The following is a 19,097-nucleotide window of genomic DNA, read 5'->3' on the forward strand; positions in this document are numbered from 1 at the left end:
AGGCAGAGGGAATTTGTGGCCACCGCCTGTGACGTCATCAGTCTCTCCGGGCCTGTATATCAAGACGGCCTTGCCTATGCTCGATTTCTTTCCAGCAGATGATCCACTTTCGTGAATGTGGCACCTGCGCACTCCTGCCGCGTGATTGGTTGGAGTGAGTGTGTCCGAATTCGCCGGTTAACCATAATAAACATTGAAATAACGGTTTCAGTTTCATACCTGAAGTATCATAATTACAAAAAAAAAATTGTACCTTATATTCCAGTTCTCATAAATGCTGTTTTGCACTGTCATTGTAGTGTACAAACAGACATGAAACGAGTGTGTATCTGTGCTTCACCCAAACAGACAATGAATTTGAGTAAGTTGAATTTGAAATATTTATTGTTGTAAAAGGTACAAAGGTGTACCTTGTACGGATATACTGTATATACTTACGGGTAATAAGGACGAAGGTATGGAAGCAATGGAGTAGGTGTGATCCATAAAAACGTTTGACATCTTGCAAGACGAGACAACTTGTTTTTCCCGTCTGGCCGTCTCTCGTGTCCACCCCCTCCTCTGTAGCGGCTGTTCCATTCGCCTCTCCACTTTACCACTGACAAAAGCTCTAATTTACTTAGAATGGTTTATTAAAAAATATATATGTAGGGAGATGCAACAACTCTGTACCTTTTACAACAATATTTCATTTCAAGCCTCCACACCAAATTCCAAGTGTCTGGTGAATTGTGAGCACAGAACCTCATCACCATACCCGATTAACTTCACGCTCTGGCTTGGAAATCTTGAGATGCCAAGTCATCAGTTACTTGAGCCCGGTGACACCGAACGCGCTGAGATTGAACGGCTACTGCTACAGCGACAACTTGATTTTGTTTTGGAAATGATTGTGACCAGTGTGTTTGTGGTCAAGACTCATCATTCAGCAGCAAAACACTGACGTAAAAATGTTTTAATTAAAGGAAAGCTCGTCAAGAGTTTCAAAACGACTTGAATGTTTGACGACGAGGTGAGAGCATATGTACATGAAACAGATACGATGAACAAACCACAGGAAGTATGGTTGACCGTCGGCGTGTTGCTCATCCAACATCTCACTGCTCACGCTCTCACTGCTTATGTCACTGCTGTCCAGTTCTGACAGTCTAAAAGCTCCAGCACCAGTCACCTGTCGTTGGCAAGCATCATACTCGCACTGCCAAGCCATTTCCTCTTCTTCTCATGATGCCGTTACGCTTGCCCCAGTGCCACCTTCACCTGCTTTTTCTTCTCAGCCGAGTCTTCCAGGCCTATTTGGTAGGAGCCATGGCTTCCAACCTTTTTCCGTTGGCTTTGAATGAACAACAACCAGTCATCTCACATGATGTCATTGGACACTGGTAGCGTAGAAGGTCTACAAGAGTATCGGGCCTTCCCGCACCTGCCACAAGACACTTTGAGAGCATTTTCCCAAATATCTCACCCGTGCCACAATCCTGGCCTCGGAAATAATCACAGATGGTTTGAACGAAGCATTCTCCTTTTGCCACTGAGCCAGCAAGGCAGGGACCAATTCATTCCTGATAAGGTGACCAACGGGGTAGGTCCTGGGATCTTCATGTCTGACTTCTTTCAGAAGTAGACCATACCACAGTATGTCTCTTACTGTTGGAAGGTCAACAGACGGCAGTTCTCGTCCAACTCCCACTAAATCAGTCAGATGACAGTGAACAGAACCTCTAGTTTTGAGAACTTTTGGACTCATGTTAATGCAAAACCACCAATACGCAGTACTAGTTAGTTAATCATTCCAACAAGTCATTCTGAAAGGTATAACAATGAAGGAACCATAACCAAACCAATGCTAAAATATTGCATGCACATGCACCACCACCCATGCACTCAAACAATTCACTGAACAATTAAAGAATAGTCACAATGTCTATGAGCATTAGAGTATATGTTTTGTGCTATGTCTCCATACTTTAAGAAACAATAATTGAACATGAACTCCTAACATACAAAAGCTTGATATGCCATTAATGTGTGAAATGTATATAACCTCGATTAATGAAATGCTATATGGCTTATTGAAATTTGTATTTTGAACATAAAATGGAGTACCATGATGTGCAAAAACACGGGGACATTGATAGCAAGTCATACATAAAACCATACTACAGATTTACCAGTATCAATGTGAATAAACCATAATGATGCATAAATGAGACAATGACAATGAAATAACGCAAGCACTTCACGATTAAGGGCTATCCAAACAGAACCTATGTCACCATCTAATCTCTCACATAGTCCCATTATTACTTTTCCGACAAGTGGACACAGCTGACCTGGGATAGAGCGCTCAAGCTGATAGCCAACAACCATATACAAAGTACACAGCTGTACATAACGTAAGTACAAGTACGACATTCTGAAACTAATAAGCCATGTGAAATCAGCTCTACACAATAACTGATTATCCAGATGATTCGAAGTACACTGAAAGCCGTGAGCACTGAATCACGGGGTGCACCAGCATCCAGGTATCATTTACAAATGAAAGCCTTTTTCATACGCTTTTTTTCACGTAATTTTACGGCATGATGACGCTATTTGAGAAAATCATTAGACTTTCAAGTGTTCAGAACCTCATCCAACACTTTAAACACAGATCACCATGAATGCTCTGCCTGGTTTATGTAGATATATTGCTCAAAGCTGCCACACCAGTACTACCACTATACATTTGAAGGAATCAGTACCAGAATTTTCGATGTAGCAGGCTGCTTTCTAAAATCATTTTGTCATTTTTTTCTACCATCCTTCATGGTACAACCATTGGCACCAATTTTTCACCCAAGCTTCTTCATTTTCCATAATTTACAAAACTGACACACCCTGTCACAATGCTTCGCCTGGGTTTCAGAATGGTGCATACAGTAAGGTGAGCGATACTTTTTGGGTAAACCGTACATACATAAAACCTTACGTGAAATGATACAGTATGGTCTTGCGCCGTGACTATAGCACCATATTCCAGTGTTAATCTATAGTTACAGCTCAGCATTCAAGATGGAGAGATGGCAGTTTTAGGCCAAGTTAGAGTAAAATGAGTATAGTTTCTACAAGCTTGGTTGTTGGGGCCATGGAGTTGTGATGCTTGCAGTTCGACCCTCCTCACCCGTCCCTGAGCTTCATTCTTCAGAGCACGGGGCGTGAGCTGGGTTGTAATGGTGGCTGTGGTGGTTGTTGTTGTGGTGATGGTGGTGGGTGTGGATGCTTTAGGGGGAGGCTTCTTTTCCGGTGTTGAGGGGTAAGGCTTCCTCTGGCTGGCTGGAATATACAAACACAGAGGGGTTTATTCACACACACACACACACACACACACACACACACACACACACACACACATTTTCTCTCTCTCTCTCTCTCTCCGTACACACACACACACACACACACACACACACACACACACACACATTCTCTCTCTCTCTCTCTCTCTCTCTCCATACCTTTTTATCCTGGGGGACTCTTTAGCGGATGGCGTGCGGGAGTGGGTGCTGCCCCCTTGAGACCTGCCGGAGACGAGACTGAAGGTGGTGGAGGGGGAGAGACCTGACTTCCCACTCTTACCACAACAACATCTGCCCCACTCATCCCTCACCTGTGTAGTAGTAGTAAAAAAAAGTAGTAGTAGTAGTAATAGTAGCAGAAGTAGTAGTAGTAATAGTGGTGGTGGTAGTGGTAGTAGTAATAGTAGTAGTGGTGGTGGTAGTGGCAGTAGTAATGGTAGTAGTGGTGGTGGTAGTGGTAGTAGTAATAGTAGTAGTGGTGGTGGTAGTGGTAGTAGTAATAGTAGTAGTGGTGGTGGTAGTGGTAGTAATAGTAGCAGAAGTAGTAGTAGTAATAGTGGTGGTGGTAGTGGTAGTAGTAATAGTAGTGGTGGTGGTGGTAGTGGTAGTAGTAATAGTAGTAGTGGTGGTGGTAGTGGTAGTAGTAATAGTAGTAGTGGTGGTGGTAGTGGTAGTAATAGTAGTAGTGGTGATGGTAGTAGCAGTAGCAGTAGTAGTAGTCTAAAGTGCTAGTGTTTGTATCTAATCAATTAAACCGTTTTCTGAGACAGCATCACAAGGGCAGATTAATTTACCCAACAGGCTTTCTAATACAAAAGATTGTCTGGTGGAAGAAAGGAGAGAGAGAGAGAGAGAGAGAGAGTAAAACACAATAACAGTAAGCAAAAAGAGTAAAACACAGAAAGAGTAAAATAAAGAGTAAGACACATAAAGTAAAAAAAGAGTAAAACAGAAAGAGTAAGGAGTAGAACACAAAAAGAGTTAAACACAGAGCAAAAAAACACAAAACGGGTAAAAAAAAAAAAAAGAGTAAAAGACAAAGAGTAAAACAGAAAAAGTAAAAAAAGAGTAAAACACAAGAGTAAAAAAGAGTAAAACACAAGAGTAAAAAAGAGTAAAACACAAAAAGAGTAAAAAAAGAGCAAAGCAAGAAAAGTAAAAACAAGAGTAGTAAAAGAGAGTAAAACAAAAAAGTAAAAAAGAGTAAAACAAAAAAAAAGAGCAACACAAAAAGAGTAATAAAAGAGCAAAACACGAAACACGTTATTAAGCAGAGGCTTTAATAGTGTGTGTGTGTGTGTGTGTGTGTGTGTGTGTGTGTGTGTGTGTGTGTGTAGCTGGTAATCAAATCGTCAGGTGGTAATCAAATCATCAGCTGGTTATCGTCAGGTGGTACTAAAATCATCAGCTGGTAATCAAATCGTCAGCTGGTAATAAAGGAGAAGGGGGATCACACCTTGCCAAGCGTAGTGCCGTTACAGACGAAGACGATGAAGATGCTGACTCCTTGAAGACTGTTTATGATGTCTGTCAAGATCCTGAAATAATAATAATATAATAATAATAATAATAATAATAATAACAATAATAATAATAATAATAATAATAAACAAGAAGGTGCATATGAGGAATCTCCGTAACACCTTTTCTTTGGTGACTTAATTTTGTATACGGCTGGTTAATTAAAAAAAAAAAAAATCCTATGCCCACATTTTCGGAGCGTGAGAAGGCTCCCTAACACCTCTTCCTTGGCGATTTAGTTTTGGATACGGCTTGTTAATTAAAAAAAAATCCTGTGCCCATAATCTTGTTTTGTGAGGAAGCTCCCTAACACCTCTTCCTTGGCGATTTAGTTTTGGATACGGCTTGTTCATAAAAAAAATCCTGTGCCCATATCTTCGTCGTGTGAGAAGGCTCCCTAACACCTCTCCCTTGGCGATTTAGTTTTGGTTAATATTATTTTGCACGTTATCTTTGCAGTGTATGGCAGTATTATCAAGATTTATAGAACAGGTAAATAAACAGCAAGGTGTAAAATAAATCGCTTAGGAAAGGGTGTTAGGGAGTTCCTTGGAGTGTTTGCCTATAGACTGCATGAGACTTCAGGCCACCCATCTCTCTCTCTCTCTCTCTCTCTCTCTCTCTCTCTCTCTCTCTCTCTCTCTCTCTCTCTCTCTCTCTCTCTCTCTCTCTCTCTCTCTCTCTCCAAGGGAATGTGTAGATGGCAGTCAAAGATGTTTTCAGATTTAATTCATTATTATTATCATCATCAACATCATCATCATCATCATCATCATCATCATCATCATCATCATCATCATCATCATCAACATCATCATCACCACCACCACCATCATCATCATCATCATCATCATCATCATCATCATCATCATCATCACCATCACCACCATCATCATCATCATCATCATCATCATCATCATCACCATCACCACCATCATCATCATCATCATCGTTGCCTCACATCCTCTTCTGTCTGAACACATTATCACAAAGTACTTCCTATGCTGTGAAGAATTTCCGGTGCGTGTTAGTGTGTTATCTTAGTAGCCAGTGATTTCCTAGAGAGAGAGAGAGAGAGAGAGAGTGGGAGAGAGAGTCACTTACCACGCCTGACAACTTCCTTCTTGAAATGAGACCACTTCCGCCAGCCAGCAAACCCCCATCACCAGGAACAACTTGATGCACAGCCACAATCTGCATCAACATCATCATCATCACTATCATCATCACCATCACCATCATTATCATCATCATCATCATTATTATTACCATTAACATCATCATCACCACCATCATTATCATCGCAGTCATCATAGTCATTGTCATCACCATTATCATCATCATCATCATTATCACCATCATCATTATTATTACCATTAACATCATCACCATTACCATCATCATCATCATCACTACCTGCCTCATCCAAAACCTATTTCCTAGACCTTATCATTATTATCATTCGACCTAACTTGACCTCACTGTGACCTTATCTGGCCTAAGCTGACCTACCTCTCTCTGTTGACCTCCCTGCTCCTGTTCAGCATAGAGTTCTCCTGGGATTTGAGGAGAAGCACAGCCACCAGCGCAAAGAACAGCACATTGATCAGCACTAGAATCAGCACCAGACCGTAGAAGTACACCCACTTGGATTCCTTGCCTGCGAGAGAGAGAGAGAGAGAGAGAGAGAGAGAGAGAGAGAGAGAGAGAGTCAGTCGATATTTCATGGAAGGGTTCAGGGTCAGCCAAGAGACTTTTTTTTTAGAATAATAGCTCAAAGGTCATATAGTAAGCAGCACACACACACACACACACACACACACACACACACACACACACACACACACACACACACACACACACACACACACACTATGAACATTAGATAAAGTTTGTTTGGCTGAGCTGGGTTAAATTAGGTTAGGCTGGGTCAGGTTGGGTTAGGCTGGGTCAGGTTGGGTTAGGTTGTGTCAGGTTGGGTTAGGCTGGGTCAGGTTGGGTTAGGCTGGGTCAAGTTGGGTTAGGCTGGGTCAGGTTGGGTTGGGCTGGGTCAGGTTGGGTTAGGCTAGGTCAGGATGGGTTAGGCTAGGTCAGGTTGGGTTAGGCAGGGTCAGGTTGGGTTAGGCTAGGTCAGGCTGGGTTAGGTGACAAGAGACAGAGAGAATAAGCCTGGCCACTCACTGCTGAACCAACAGAAGTCCGAAGCGAAGTCCGGTCGTAAGACCTCGTAAGACTCAGGCAATGACTCCACGACGATAGCGGCGACGGTGACGACAAGAGGACAGCCCCAGGAGTACAAGGAGTAGAAGAGGAAACGACGGCGTACCCACTCCTTACTTCCTGCCGCTGTACGCATCTTACTGGGGAGGAAGACGAAGCAGGAGGATGGAAAAGAAGAAGGATGATGATGATGATAAATGATGGTGATGATGATGATGGAAAAGAAGAGGATGATGATGATGATGATGACAATAATGGAGAAGAAGGAGGAGGAGAAGAAGAAGAAGAAAAGATGATGATGATGATGCTGGAAACGAAGAGGAAGAAGATCACGAAGATGATAATGATGTTGGTATTGATGCTGATCGTGATAATGATGATGATGATGGACAAGATGAAGTGATGTAAAGTGAAGGAACTGAAGTGAAGTGAGGTGATATGAATGAAGAGAAGTGAAGGAAGTGAAGTGAAGTGTACTGAGGTGAAAGAAAATGAAGTGAAGTGATATGAAGGAAGTGAAGTGAAATAAAATGAAGTGAAGGAGGTGAAGAATGTGAAATGAAGTGAAGCGAAGTAAGTGAAGTGAAGTGAGGTGAAAGAAAATGAGGTGAAGTGAAGGAAAGGAAGTGAAGTGACGGAAGTGAAGTGAAATGAAGTGGGGAAATAAAATGAAGTGAAGGAAGTGATGTGTTTTGAAGTGAAAAAAATGAAGTGAATGGAGGATGTGAAGTGAAGGAAGTGATGTGTACTGAGGTAAAATAAAATGAAGTGAAGTGAAGGAAGTGACGTGAAGTGTAGCGTTACCTTAGCGTCCTCCAGATATCGAAGCACATGACGTTGAGCCAAAAGAAGGACGCCAGTAGAGTCAGGTGGGTCACGGAGGCTGGAAAGTAGAGCCAGGTGAGAGAGAGAGGGAGAGAGGAGGGGTATCTCGAAGGCCTTGACCATTGACCTTCCTCTCTCTCTCTCTCTCTCTTTCTCTCTCTCTCTCTCATTCTCTCCCTCCCTCCCCCCCCCCTCTCTCTCTCTCTCTCTCTCTCTCTTATTTATGAGTTAGCTTTATGATAACTTCCACTAATTCAACTTTCACTGCAGCACAAATACCACTAAAATTTCTGGTTCTGCACCCGTCCACCTACACGCTCTTCACCTTAACTTGGTCCAGATTTTTTCATCCTTTTGCATCTTATTTCACGTAGGTCGATCGAGGAAACAGACAATACTACGGCTCTACATCCTTTCCGTAGCACTTCTTCGTGATTAGCACCATCTTTTATTGCCAATTTACTCTTTCAAATGAGCATTGAAGAGGAAAAGATGGCAATAATGAGTCAGTGAAATGGCGGGGGACAGAGTGACGTGGAGGCGATTTGATTGTGGCCACCCGGTATATGGGATTAAGGCGTCTGGCAATAGATAGATAGACAGAATAATGAGTCTTTTATTAGCAGCATCCTTCATATCCACCTCCCAGATCAATACAAGCTAGCTAGCTATACTCTTTTTACTTTAACTTGGCCTATGACTGGCATCTCCCCATCTTGAATGCCGAGTTCTAGGAATAGATTAACACTAGTATATGATGCTAGTCACGAAGAAGTGCTGTGGAAAGGATCTATGGCTGCTATATTGCCTCATTCTGTCCCCGAGTTGCAAAAGGTTCCCCCCCCCGCGCGCGCGCGCGCGCACGCACGCACGCACACACACACACACACACACACACACACACACACACACACACACACACACACACACACACACACACACACACACACACACACACACACACACACACACCTAGAATCCTGCAAGGCACTTCGGGTATCTTTCTGGCCAGGGAGGTGCTGGCCAGGGACACGTAGGCAACCAGCAGCGCCGCCACCAGCGAGATGAGACACTTTCCGTTGAGCTTCCTCCGCAGGTCGGCCACACTGACGTAGACGGTGAGGGTGGCGGCTAGGAAGACACAAGACACCAGCAGGAGGACAGGGAACACGTAGCTCTTGGCCGTGTTGCACTTACTCTCCGCTACGTTCTCCTGGAAACACACTAACGCCGCGGTGTACGTCCAGTTGTTGATTCCGACGAAATTGTCAATACAGTACTGATCGGGTGGGTAGTCATCTTGCAAACTGGGTACGTACAAATGTCCGTTATTAAGCAGCTTAAAATCATCGTCAGCATTCAAATGGGGGTCAAGGACGTAGGAATCACACGGGAGTAGGCCAATAACCTGTCTTAGGTCATCGGGAGGGGAGGCACCGGGGGAAAGGTCACTAGAATCATAAAATGTCGGTGTCCACAGCTCACTTAAATTTGCCGTGGTTTTACATGGCGGGGCGTATCTCCGGTCAACAATCCTTGCCTCCGGACAGCACTTTCGCACACAGGGGCCCTCCTCACAGCGCCCCTCGAGACCCGCGACCCTGAAGCCATTTTCTTTGTGTGGGTGTGTCATCTCATTTTCACCTGACACATTTTCGCCACCCATAACCAGTGTCACTTTGATGAAAACCACCAATACAGTTAATATATTCATGACAATTTTTTGATTCAGGCAGCGTTATGACACAATGTAAGATGATCAGATTTATTTATTTATTTATTTATTTATGTATTTAAACACTGGATCAGCTATAACAGTTTCCCACATTTTTATAACCTTCGAAATTAAAGTTCACTTCATCGGCAGGTTTTTCACTTCAGTCTAATATTTCCACTGATTTATTATTATTATTATTATTATTATTATTATTACTGTTATTGTTGTATTCTTCTCCTCGCGATGGTTGAGTGCAGAGTTTTTCCGCCCGTTTTCTGTTCCTCCTACAAAAAACAAATTTTACGAGAGGAAAGTAGGGTATATTTATCTCTTGCAGGATGGACGAGGAAGGGAGAGTGTAGAATCTTACCCTGTGTCTTGTTCCTCCTCAAAAAAAAAAAAAAAAAAAAAAAAATCCAGTTCACGACACTGTATCAGGGAACTGTTTCGTAATGTGGGGTCGGTTTTCTTTCCACAGGACGGAATTGGATCATTTCCCAGACTTGAATACTAGGGCTGGGTTGTATGAAATTCGTTAGTTATGAGGCAGCGATGAGTCTCCTTGGTTACTAGTCAAATCAACCTTATACTCTGATTACATTTGGCCATCTAAGCGGACAGGGGTAACGGATCTTGCTTCCACAACGGACTCTAACACCGTCACCAGTACTCAGGTATCGAACTGACTTCCCGCTTTCCTGAACTGACTTCCTCACATCTAATCGGGCCAATATTACCTCTCTTACTGCCTCCTTGCTCACGGCGCCACTCACACGCCCCTTATCTAATCACGGGCGATAAGGCGGGCGTGGGGGAGAGACGGGAAGGCGGCCATGTATTTCGCCCGATGCTCATTTTCCTGTTTCTCGTATGTAAAAAAGTGTGTATATGTGCAAGCGTGTGTGTGTGTGTGTGAGAGAGAGAGAGAGAGAGAGAGAGAGAGAGAGAGAGAGAGAGAGAGAGAGAGTGCGATAGAATGAGAATGTAAGAGTGAGTGTGCGAAAGAGAGAGAGAGAGAGAGAGTGCGAAAGAATGAGAATGTAGGAGAGTGAGTGTACGAAAGAATGAGAGAGACAATGTAAGAGTAAGTGTGCAGAAGAATGAGAGTTAGTGCTTGGATGTGACAGAATGAGAGAGTAAGCGAGGGAGTGAAAATGAAAGAGAAGGAGAAAGTAAGCGATTAAAATGAAAGTAAGCGAGTGAGTGAAAGTGAAAGAGTGTAAGGAAGCGAATAAAAATAAGAGAGAGAGAAAAGCGAGTGAGCGAAAATGAAAGAGTGAGAAAGTGAGTGAGGCGTTGTGAGAGAGTAAGAAAGTGAGCGGGGGAGGATAGAGTGAGCAATGAGGCCTTATCTTTACAAAGGCGATAACGATAAGCGATAACATGTCTACTTAATGGCTGTATCGCTAATCAGTCAAGTTTCGTTCACTATTTTTATTTTTATCATTTTCAGTCCTAATGGACCCAGGATCGAATCCCGGCTGGGGCAGGGAACAGTTTAAGGATTTGAATTTCCTAAATGCAGACTTTACTGATCTACCAGAAGACCCGCCGACATGTAAAAATACCCCCGCTAATACCACTGCACCAGTCCTGTATGAGACAGCCTTTGCATGTATTCAATATGGACGGTGGGTGTTAGCGACGAAGTGGTGACGTGTGGAGGTGTAGGAGGACTTCTGGGCCTCGGGATAGGTCACTGCCCCCGAGAAATAGGCCCTGAAGCCTTTGTCCAGAGTCAGACACGTAAAAAACAATATTCATGGTATCTACATACAACCGGATTTTTTTTTCTTTTTTTTTGGGTAAAATCGACCCACAAACGATAGGTAACGAGAAAGTGAAGGAAGACTTTTGAATCCGCGCTTTTTGCCATATCGTGAGCCCGGCATGCTTTCTTTAATATTCCGTTCGTATTTCATAAACGTTCGACTGAAGCATGGAGCGGACTCTAAACACTGAAATTCTCGTCCCTACCTGCGTTCTCTCTCTCTCTCTCTCTCTCTCTCTCTCTCTCTCCATACAGTTGCCATCAAAAGTTTCGTATACTGTTCTGCTTGCTCTCTCTCTCTCTCTCTCTCTCTCTCTCTCTCTCTCTCTCTCTCCATTAATCTTGAGAATCTGCAATAAGGATGACACTGATCTTCACCTTGAGAGAGAGAGAATTTATATTTTTTTACTTTTTTTTAGGGAGAGAGAGAGAGAGAGAGAGGTAAACGTTTTTAATTCAAAGCCACGTTTATTGTCATTCAAAGCAAACGTTTCGATTCTAAGTATACGTTTTAATTCAGTGAGAGGCGTGAAAGGACTCTGCACCCTTCCTGTAAGTCCTAGAGAGAGAGAGAGAGAGAGAGAGAGAGAGAGTGAGAAAACTGATAATGAAAGAAAAAAAGAAATAAATAAAAAAGAAAGAGAAAGGAAATAGAAAGAACGAAAGAAAAGAAAATTAAAGGAAATAGAAAACGAAACGACGAAAGAAAGAGAGAAGAAAAGAAAGAAAATGAAAGAAGAGAATGGAAACAGAAAGAAAAAAGAAAGAAAAGAAAGTGAGAGAAAAGGAAAGAAAAAAGAAAAAGGAAATGAAAAAATAAAATTTACGAAATGGAGCAGATTTTTTTTTTTTTTAATTGGAACCAGGGATGCGTTCAGAAAAATATAGTTTTTTTTTTTTTTATATAACGTACAGCTAATTAGGAAAAACCAATATATCAGCTTTGCACGTACCGATAAAACACTTCATGAGCCTTTGTGTGTGTGTGTGTGTGTGTGTGTGTGTGTGTGTGTGTGTGTGTGTGTGTGTGTGTGTGTGGAATTATGTGTAAAAATGGACATTAATATTTTAAATGGTGGAACTGCTGAATAAAAAAAAAAAAAATACAAAAGTCAGCATTTTAGAACTGATTCTGTTCCCACGTAAAATTGACAGTCATAGGGACCTGGATATTCAAAGAGATGGTTGTGTGTTCGGGGTAATGTTGGTTGGGTCCCTTCATCGTAGGGCTGAGTAATGCTGCTTGGTGGCTATCCTTGTCATAGACGTTCTATTTGTGGAGTCAGTACAGGGTCACGATGGGGATAGATGCAGGGGCAGGGTGGCTTGAAGCAGTAGACGATGACGATGCACTTGATGAACGGACGTGGGTAATCACAGGGGCAGGGAGCACGGACGCACACACATGTACCTGGTGAGGGGTACTATTTTGAGAGAGCCAAATTCAAGATCCGTTCATTTTGAGATGTCTGGACACACTGCGTTCAAAAGACTGGAGGTCCTAGGCAGTAGGATATACAGACACAGAAAGACAGTTTCAGAAGCTGACCTGTTGCATGCATGAAGGACTGGGAGTAACAGTTAACTCTTCCATTAGAGAGCTGGACAGAAAAGGAATGAGTTAGCTACTAGACAGGTGCTATGCGCCTGCCGCAGTGGTGGAGGGATGCAAGCAGACAGCTCAGAGGAAGGAAGACAGTTGAAGTAGCGACAGAAATGAGATAAAGATGCAACAGTGCAACGAAGAGACAAAGTTTGAAGGGAACCGCCAAAAGAAGGAGAGTTTATGAGACAAAAAGCCTTTGACTCCAACTCGTTAAGAAGAGCTGTATGTGGGGAGACTTCCAAATGAGAGTTGTACTCTACACAGAGGCGAATAAAAGCCATGTATAAAGTCAAAAACTGTGCAGGGGTAAAGAAGGTAAGGAGTCAGCTTAGCACACCTAATATCTTAGAAGCAGATTTTACAAAAGAGGTAATAATGATCAAGATAAATCCCAGGAGAACGAAACCCCAAGTATGTTCAAAGATGATGAAGGACTGAGCTGGATTTTGTTAAAAATTAGAAGATATTTTTGTGGAAGATTCTGACAGGTCGAAAGATTTAAGAATTTTTTGATGCTTTAAAAACAAGACTACTTTTACCCTAATCAGAGATATGAGCCAAGTCAGACATTACTGTAAGTGTGCCATAGCCTCATCCCTTGTTTGTCGAAGCAACTGCCAAGATGGGCGCTGAGGGAAGCGAACGGGAAGGTGGAGGGTGGAGTCACCAGCGTATCAGTGAATAGGGTTAGATGACAATGGATAGGGTTAGATGTACAGCTTAGAAGGTCATTAGTGAATAAAAGGAAGAGAATTGGCGATAGGACAGAGCCCTGAGGAATACCACTATTGATAGATCTAGAAGAACGCTGGCCGTGTACAACAGCAGCTATAGAACAACCAGAAAGGAACAACCAGAAAGGAGGCTAGAGATGAAGGCACAGATAGATGGATAGAAACTGTAAAAGGGAAGTTTGGAAATTAGAGATTTATGCCAGATTCGATCGAAAGCCTTTGAGCTGTCAAGTGCAATGGCAAAGCTTTCGCCAAAGTCCCGAAAGGAGGATGACCAGGAGTCTGAAAGGAAGGTGAGCAGATCGCCAGTGGAGCGTCCCTGACGGAACCCATACTGACGATCAGAAAGAAGGTTGTGATAGGAAAGATGCCTCAAAATTTTTTTGCTAATAGACTCGAAAACTTTTGAGACACAGGATGTTAAAGCAACTGGGCTATAGTTAGAGGGTTGGGAACAGTCACCCTTCTTTGGGACTGGCTGAATGAGAGCAAACTTCCCGCAGGCAGGAAGGGTACAGGCTATCAAAGGCGAAAGAGTTTGCCTAGGCAGGGTGTAAGCACAGAAGCACAGTTCTCGAGGACAATAGGAGGAACCCCATCAGGCCCATATGCCTTGTTAGCAATTTTATCCAGATGGGAGCAAGTATGGGACTGTTAATACTTCCATTATTGATATTTTCTTTATTATATTTTAGCTTCTGCCAGATTGATAGAATGTGAGTCAGAAGCAGTCCATCCAGGTGGGAACAGAGAGAGAGAGAGAGAGAGAGAGAGAGAGAGAGAGGGTTACCAGGGCACTCTCCTGGTCTAAATAATATTCTTCTGGTGCTAGCAAGATTAAGAGATATAAGACGTAATCGTGGTGAAGAGGTTGAGAGGAAATACTTAAAGGTAGATAAGAGATGAAGGAAGGGAGGCAGATAAGAGATGAAGGAAGGGAGGCAGATAAGAGATGAAGGAAGGGAGGCAGATAAGAGATGAAGGAAGGGAGGCAGATGAGAGATGAAGGAAGGGAGGCAGATAAGAGATGAAGGAAGGGAGGCAGATGAGAGATGAAGGAAGGGAGGCAGATGAGAGATGAAGGAAGGGAGGGATGTGAAGGAAAGGGAGAATGAGAAACTGACTGGGAGAGTGTATGTGTGTGTGAGGTGGAGGGGGAGAGGAGCGAGGGTGACCAAGGATGAGATGGAGGGAGAATAAGAGACTGACTAGAAGAGTATTTGTGTGTGAAGTGGAGGGGGAGGAGAGGAGAAGGGGGTGACCAAGGATGAAATGGAGGGAGAATGAGAGACTGACTAGAAGAGTATTTGTGTGTGAGGTGGAAACCAAGGATGAGATGGAGGGACTGGGTAGCGAGATATATGAGGAAGGGATGTGTGAGCTGGGGGAAGGACATCCAAATAGCGGGGGACAGAATGATGTGGAGTGGATTTGTTTGTGGCCACCCCTTCCGGGATAAAGGTGTCTGGCAATACACAGATAGATAAACAGACAGATAGATAGATAAACAGATATAGATAGATAAACAGATAGTTAGATAGATAGATAGATAGACAGACACGGAAAGATAGACAGTCCGTTCCCTTCCTCACCTCTTGGGGGGTTTGCATCCATCACTGCCATCGCTGCCACTCTGAAATACAGTTGAAATGTCGTAAATCCTCTCCCTCAGCGATTTAGTCTGTTAATGGCGAAAATTGGGTCGATATTTGAATTCCACAGGTAACGTACATGAGAATACTGAGACGTGAAGTGGAAAATAAATAAATAAATAAATAAATAAATCGCTAAGGAGAAAGTGCTAAGAATTTTCCGTGACTAGACCTGGGATTTTTTTTTTTTTTACAGTACAGTACCTTGATTCACAAACTTATGGTCAATTTCCTCTCGTAACTCAGATTATTGATTGCAGGAAGGACAAGGAGACCAGACTCTCTCTGATACACAAATTCGAAGTCACAGAAGCGAACAAGTGACGCGAGGAACAACAAACCTCGCCCGACAGCAGTTACTGATTCGGTGCTGCCATTTAGTGCCAGTTGGCAATGAAAGTCGCAACTAACTTCAATTTCAGCTTGCCCTGTAACTCTATTAAAGTCTACGGTAATGGAACTTCAATTTCAAATTGCCTTGTGACTATTAAAGTCTACGGTAATGGCGCAACTAATTTCACATTCAAGATCTCGACCTCAGAAACTCCTTAACCTTGCGTTTCACCTTTCAAACATGAAGAAATTACCTCTACAATCAAATCGGCTCCTTTTGGGGCCAGTGTCCACATAACCTGAAAGTTTCATGTAATCTCATTCGGCCGTTTTTCCGTGATGTTGTTAACAAATAAACAAAGAATAAAAACGACCAAAATAATACCTCGCCGAACTCCGTCCGGGCGAGGTAAATATCGAGTCGTTTTCTGTTTTGGCGGGAAGAACATGAGGGGATACCTGCAGAATTTTTCTATAACTGCTAGTTCTTCCTACAAATAAAAAATACGAGGGGGATTGTCGTACTACTTCTTGGAAAATTCTGCCCATACCAGCAAAAAGGAGTGGATGAAGTGCTGGCAACGTTTACTCACAGCAGCAGCATTGCCAGCGTCTTGCGCATGGTGGTGTTCTCTTGTTCCCGCGTCCTGTTGTAATCTCCCCGCCAAGCGTCCTTTTATATATACCCCTTCAGTCTTGCTTGATGTCACGGTTCACGGCGTTTTCGTTTGCTGTAATTGGCTTGTTAGGTGAAGTAATTGGTCCACCTTGGCATTGTGGTCATGATGTTTTGTCTGTATACACGCCGCAAGAACTCAGACAAACGAAGATGTATTTAGAAAGCCGCGTTCCCCCTTATGGAATGTTGTGGTTACTGATGATAAGGGGAAGCAAACAGGAGTAAGCAGTAAATTGGCGACGAGAGGTTTCCTTCTAACAGCAAAACATTTTCACACACACACACACACACACACACACACACACACACACACACACAAGGAAATTACTCCGCTAGAAAACACCTTAAATCGCTAATTTTCGGCAATACTGAGGCCCTAGTAAGTCAACATGTCAAGTGTGTACATTTTCAGGGTGACGGTTCTTAAAATATATAAGAGCATTTTAACACAACAGCTGTTTCATTACGCTACGATATACTAATAATTTGTTTTTTATTTAAAGTACAAATCATTCAAGAATAATTAGCTATACCACAGAAGCTTTTGTGTCACAGTATCCATACAAACATTAAATATCCACACAAACATATATCCACACAAACATTAACTATCCACACAATCATTAATCTACACAATTGTTATCCACACAAACATTAAATATCCATACAAACATTACTTTTCCAAACACTAAATATCCACACAAACATTAAATATCCATACAAACATCAATTATCCACACAAACATTAATTATCCACACAAATATTAATTATCCACAAACATTAAATATCCACACACACACACACACACACGCACACACACACACACACACACACACACATCCTATTCCGTGTTCCGTTGCCAAGGGGGGTTACGGATATCTGATGAATCTCTCTTTCTCTCTCTCTCTCTCTGCCATACCATGCTTGCCACTCTTCAATACGCAAGTATATAACAAAAAGTACGAGAGAGAGAGAGAGAGAGAGAGAGAGAGAGAGAGAGAGAGAGAGAGAACACACACACACTCAGAGGAGAATTATAGACTTGCTGAGAACTACAAGAATTTAATAAGCTTAATGAATGGAGCAATGGATAGCAAGCGATATTCAATGTGGACAAATGCCATATAATAAAGTTTGGTAAAAATGAAAGAAGACCAGACTGGAATTTTAATCTAGGAAGTTCAACCCTACACACATCAGAAAAAGAGAAGGAAAAGAGTGATAATAACAGACTATCTCCGGCTGACCACATCAATGAGAAAGTAAGGAACATGTACACGTATGAGAGTAGCATTCACATATATAAATGAAGACATACTAAGAACCCTGGAGTATGCATCAGTAGTCTGGAATCCACATCTCGAAAAACACAATAGCACATGGATAAGACTGAAAAGATACAATAAAAGACACAACTATCTTCCCAGGTCCGTCCAAAGACAATTTACACCTTCATCGCACACACACCAGGAAAAGTTTCGCTACATCTCTTGCGCGAATCAAAGTGACACCACGAACGAAAGATTTGACAACAGGAAAATTTTCTTCGTGGGCCCGTTATCAAATCTTTCGTTCGTGGTGTCACTTTTTTTTTTTCACGCAAGAGGGGTAACGAAACTTTCGGGTGTGTGTACAGTACGTGGCCTCTTTTTTGATGTAGTTACCCTTCACTACTTGGACTTGTTTGTTTCTTACCTCCAAGGAATGTTATTGTTTTATTGTTTAACGTATACTGTATAGACGGGGTACCTATACAACCAGAGAAGGTGGTGCGTCTTCCCACACACTTCGGGAAATAATACTGTTTTATACAGTCAGTGGATATAACGTCGTTGGTAGCCACACGCCCATAAGCAAATGTCAGCTATCGTACGTGCTATGAAATGTAAATGGATTTATAAGAACTATGACATTCAGGAGTGAGAAGCAGTATCAGAGTCGTATTGAAGTACCATCATTTGCCTCAGGGACACCCTCTTCTCAGTAACCCATCAAAATCGTACCCAGTGCCATAGTATATATATATATATATATATATATATATATATATATATAGTCCCCTTTACTAGGAGGACCTGTCTGTTTACCTCCACGGAATTTTATTGTTTAACGCCTTTTTTCTGCATAGGATTGGTTATAGGACTCGTGATGTTTACAGTCAGATTTTTTTTTTTTGTGTGTGTGTGGGGGGGTGCGTTAGAGATGTGCAATAACAACGTTACTGGAAAATGTGAAAGCATAGTCAGGCTGCATAAACAGCAATGTGCCTACTTATATGTGTAAAACGATGTACGACGAATGTATTTGCTACTCGAGCAAGTATTATCCCCATGCACATTCTCTTCAAACTACTTCATTTTGGTTCACCGTTACAAATCACGGGGGTCCCCTCTCCTGATTTCAAAAGACGCGGGCGTCGGGTGTAAAGCATAAACATCATCAGCGCCGCCCTGTGCTCCTGGCGGCGGACTGCAGAGCACTCAGTTTTAGTGTTTTCACAATAATTTCGAATATCTTCGGCAACCTATTGTTTCGACTGTCTGTTATGACAGCAATTTTGCTAGCTTTGCACGCTTGCTTGTTCGCTTTGGAGAATTTCAGGTTTGATTTCGTCACGTGAAAACCCTCAATGGTAGGTCTACTCATGAATCAGGCACGTTATTCTACCTTTGAATAACAAGCGCGCCTGTCATATTGTGG

At 42.5% G+C, this 19,097-nt stretch overlaps 1 protein-coding gene across 1 annotated transcript; it reads right to left on the reverse strand.

Annotated features, from left to right (window-relative positions):
• Window positions 1-3,595: 3,595 nt before the first annotated feature.
• LOC145403569 (putative G-protein coupled receptor Mth-like 1) lies at window positions 3,596-9,570 on the reverse strand (the record flags this gene model as incomplete). Its single annotated transcript, XM_080275247.1, has 7 exons — window positions 8,877-9,570; window positions 7,884-7,962; window positions 7,041-7,219; window positions 6,372-6,519; window positions 5,964-6,053; window positions 4,795-4,876; window positions 3,596-3,649 (listed from the first exon to the last, which is right to left on the reverse strand). Coding segments are annotated over exons 1-7 (1,326 nt in total), but the record flags the coding sequence as incomplete, so codon positions are not given.
• Window positions 9,571-19,097: the final 9,527 nt, after the last annotated feature.

This window comes from Coenobita brevimanus, chromosome 61 (genome assembly GCF_032717465.1).
Source record: "Coenobita brevimanus isolate Jiangsu-jjx chromosome 61, ASM3271746v2, whole genome shotgun sequence".
Taxonomy (NCBI): Eukaryota; Metazoa; Arthropoda; class Malacostraca; order Decapoda; family Coenobitidae; genus Coenobita; species Coenobita brevimanus.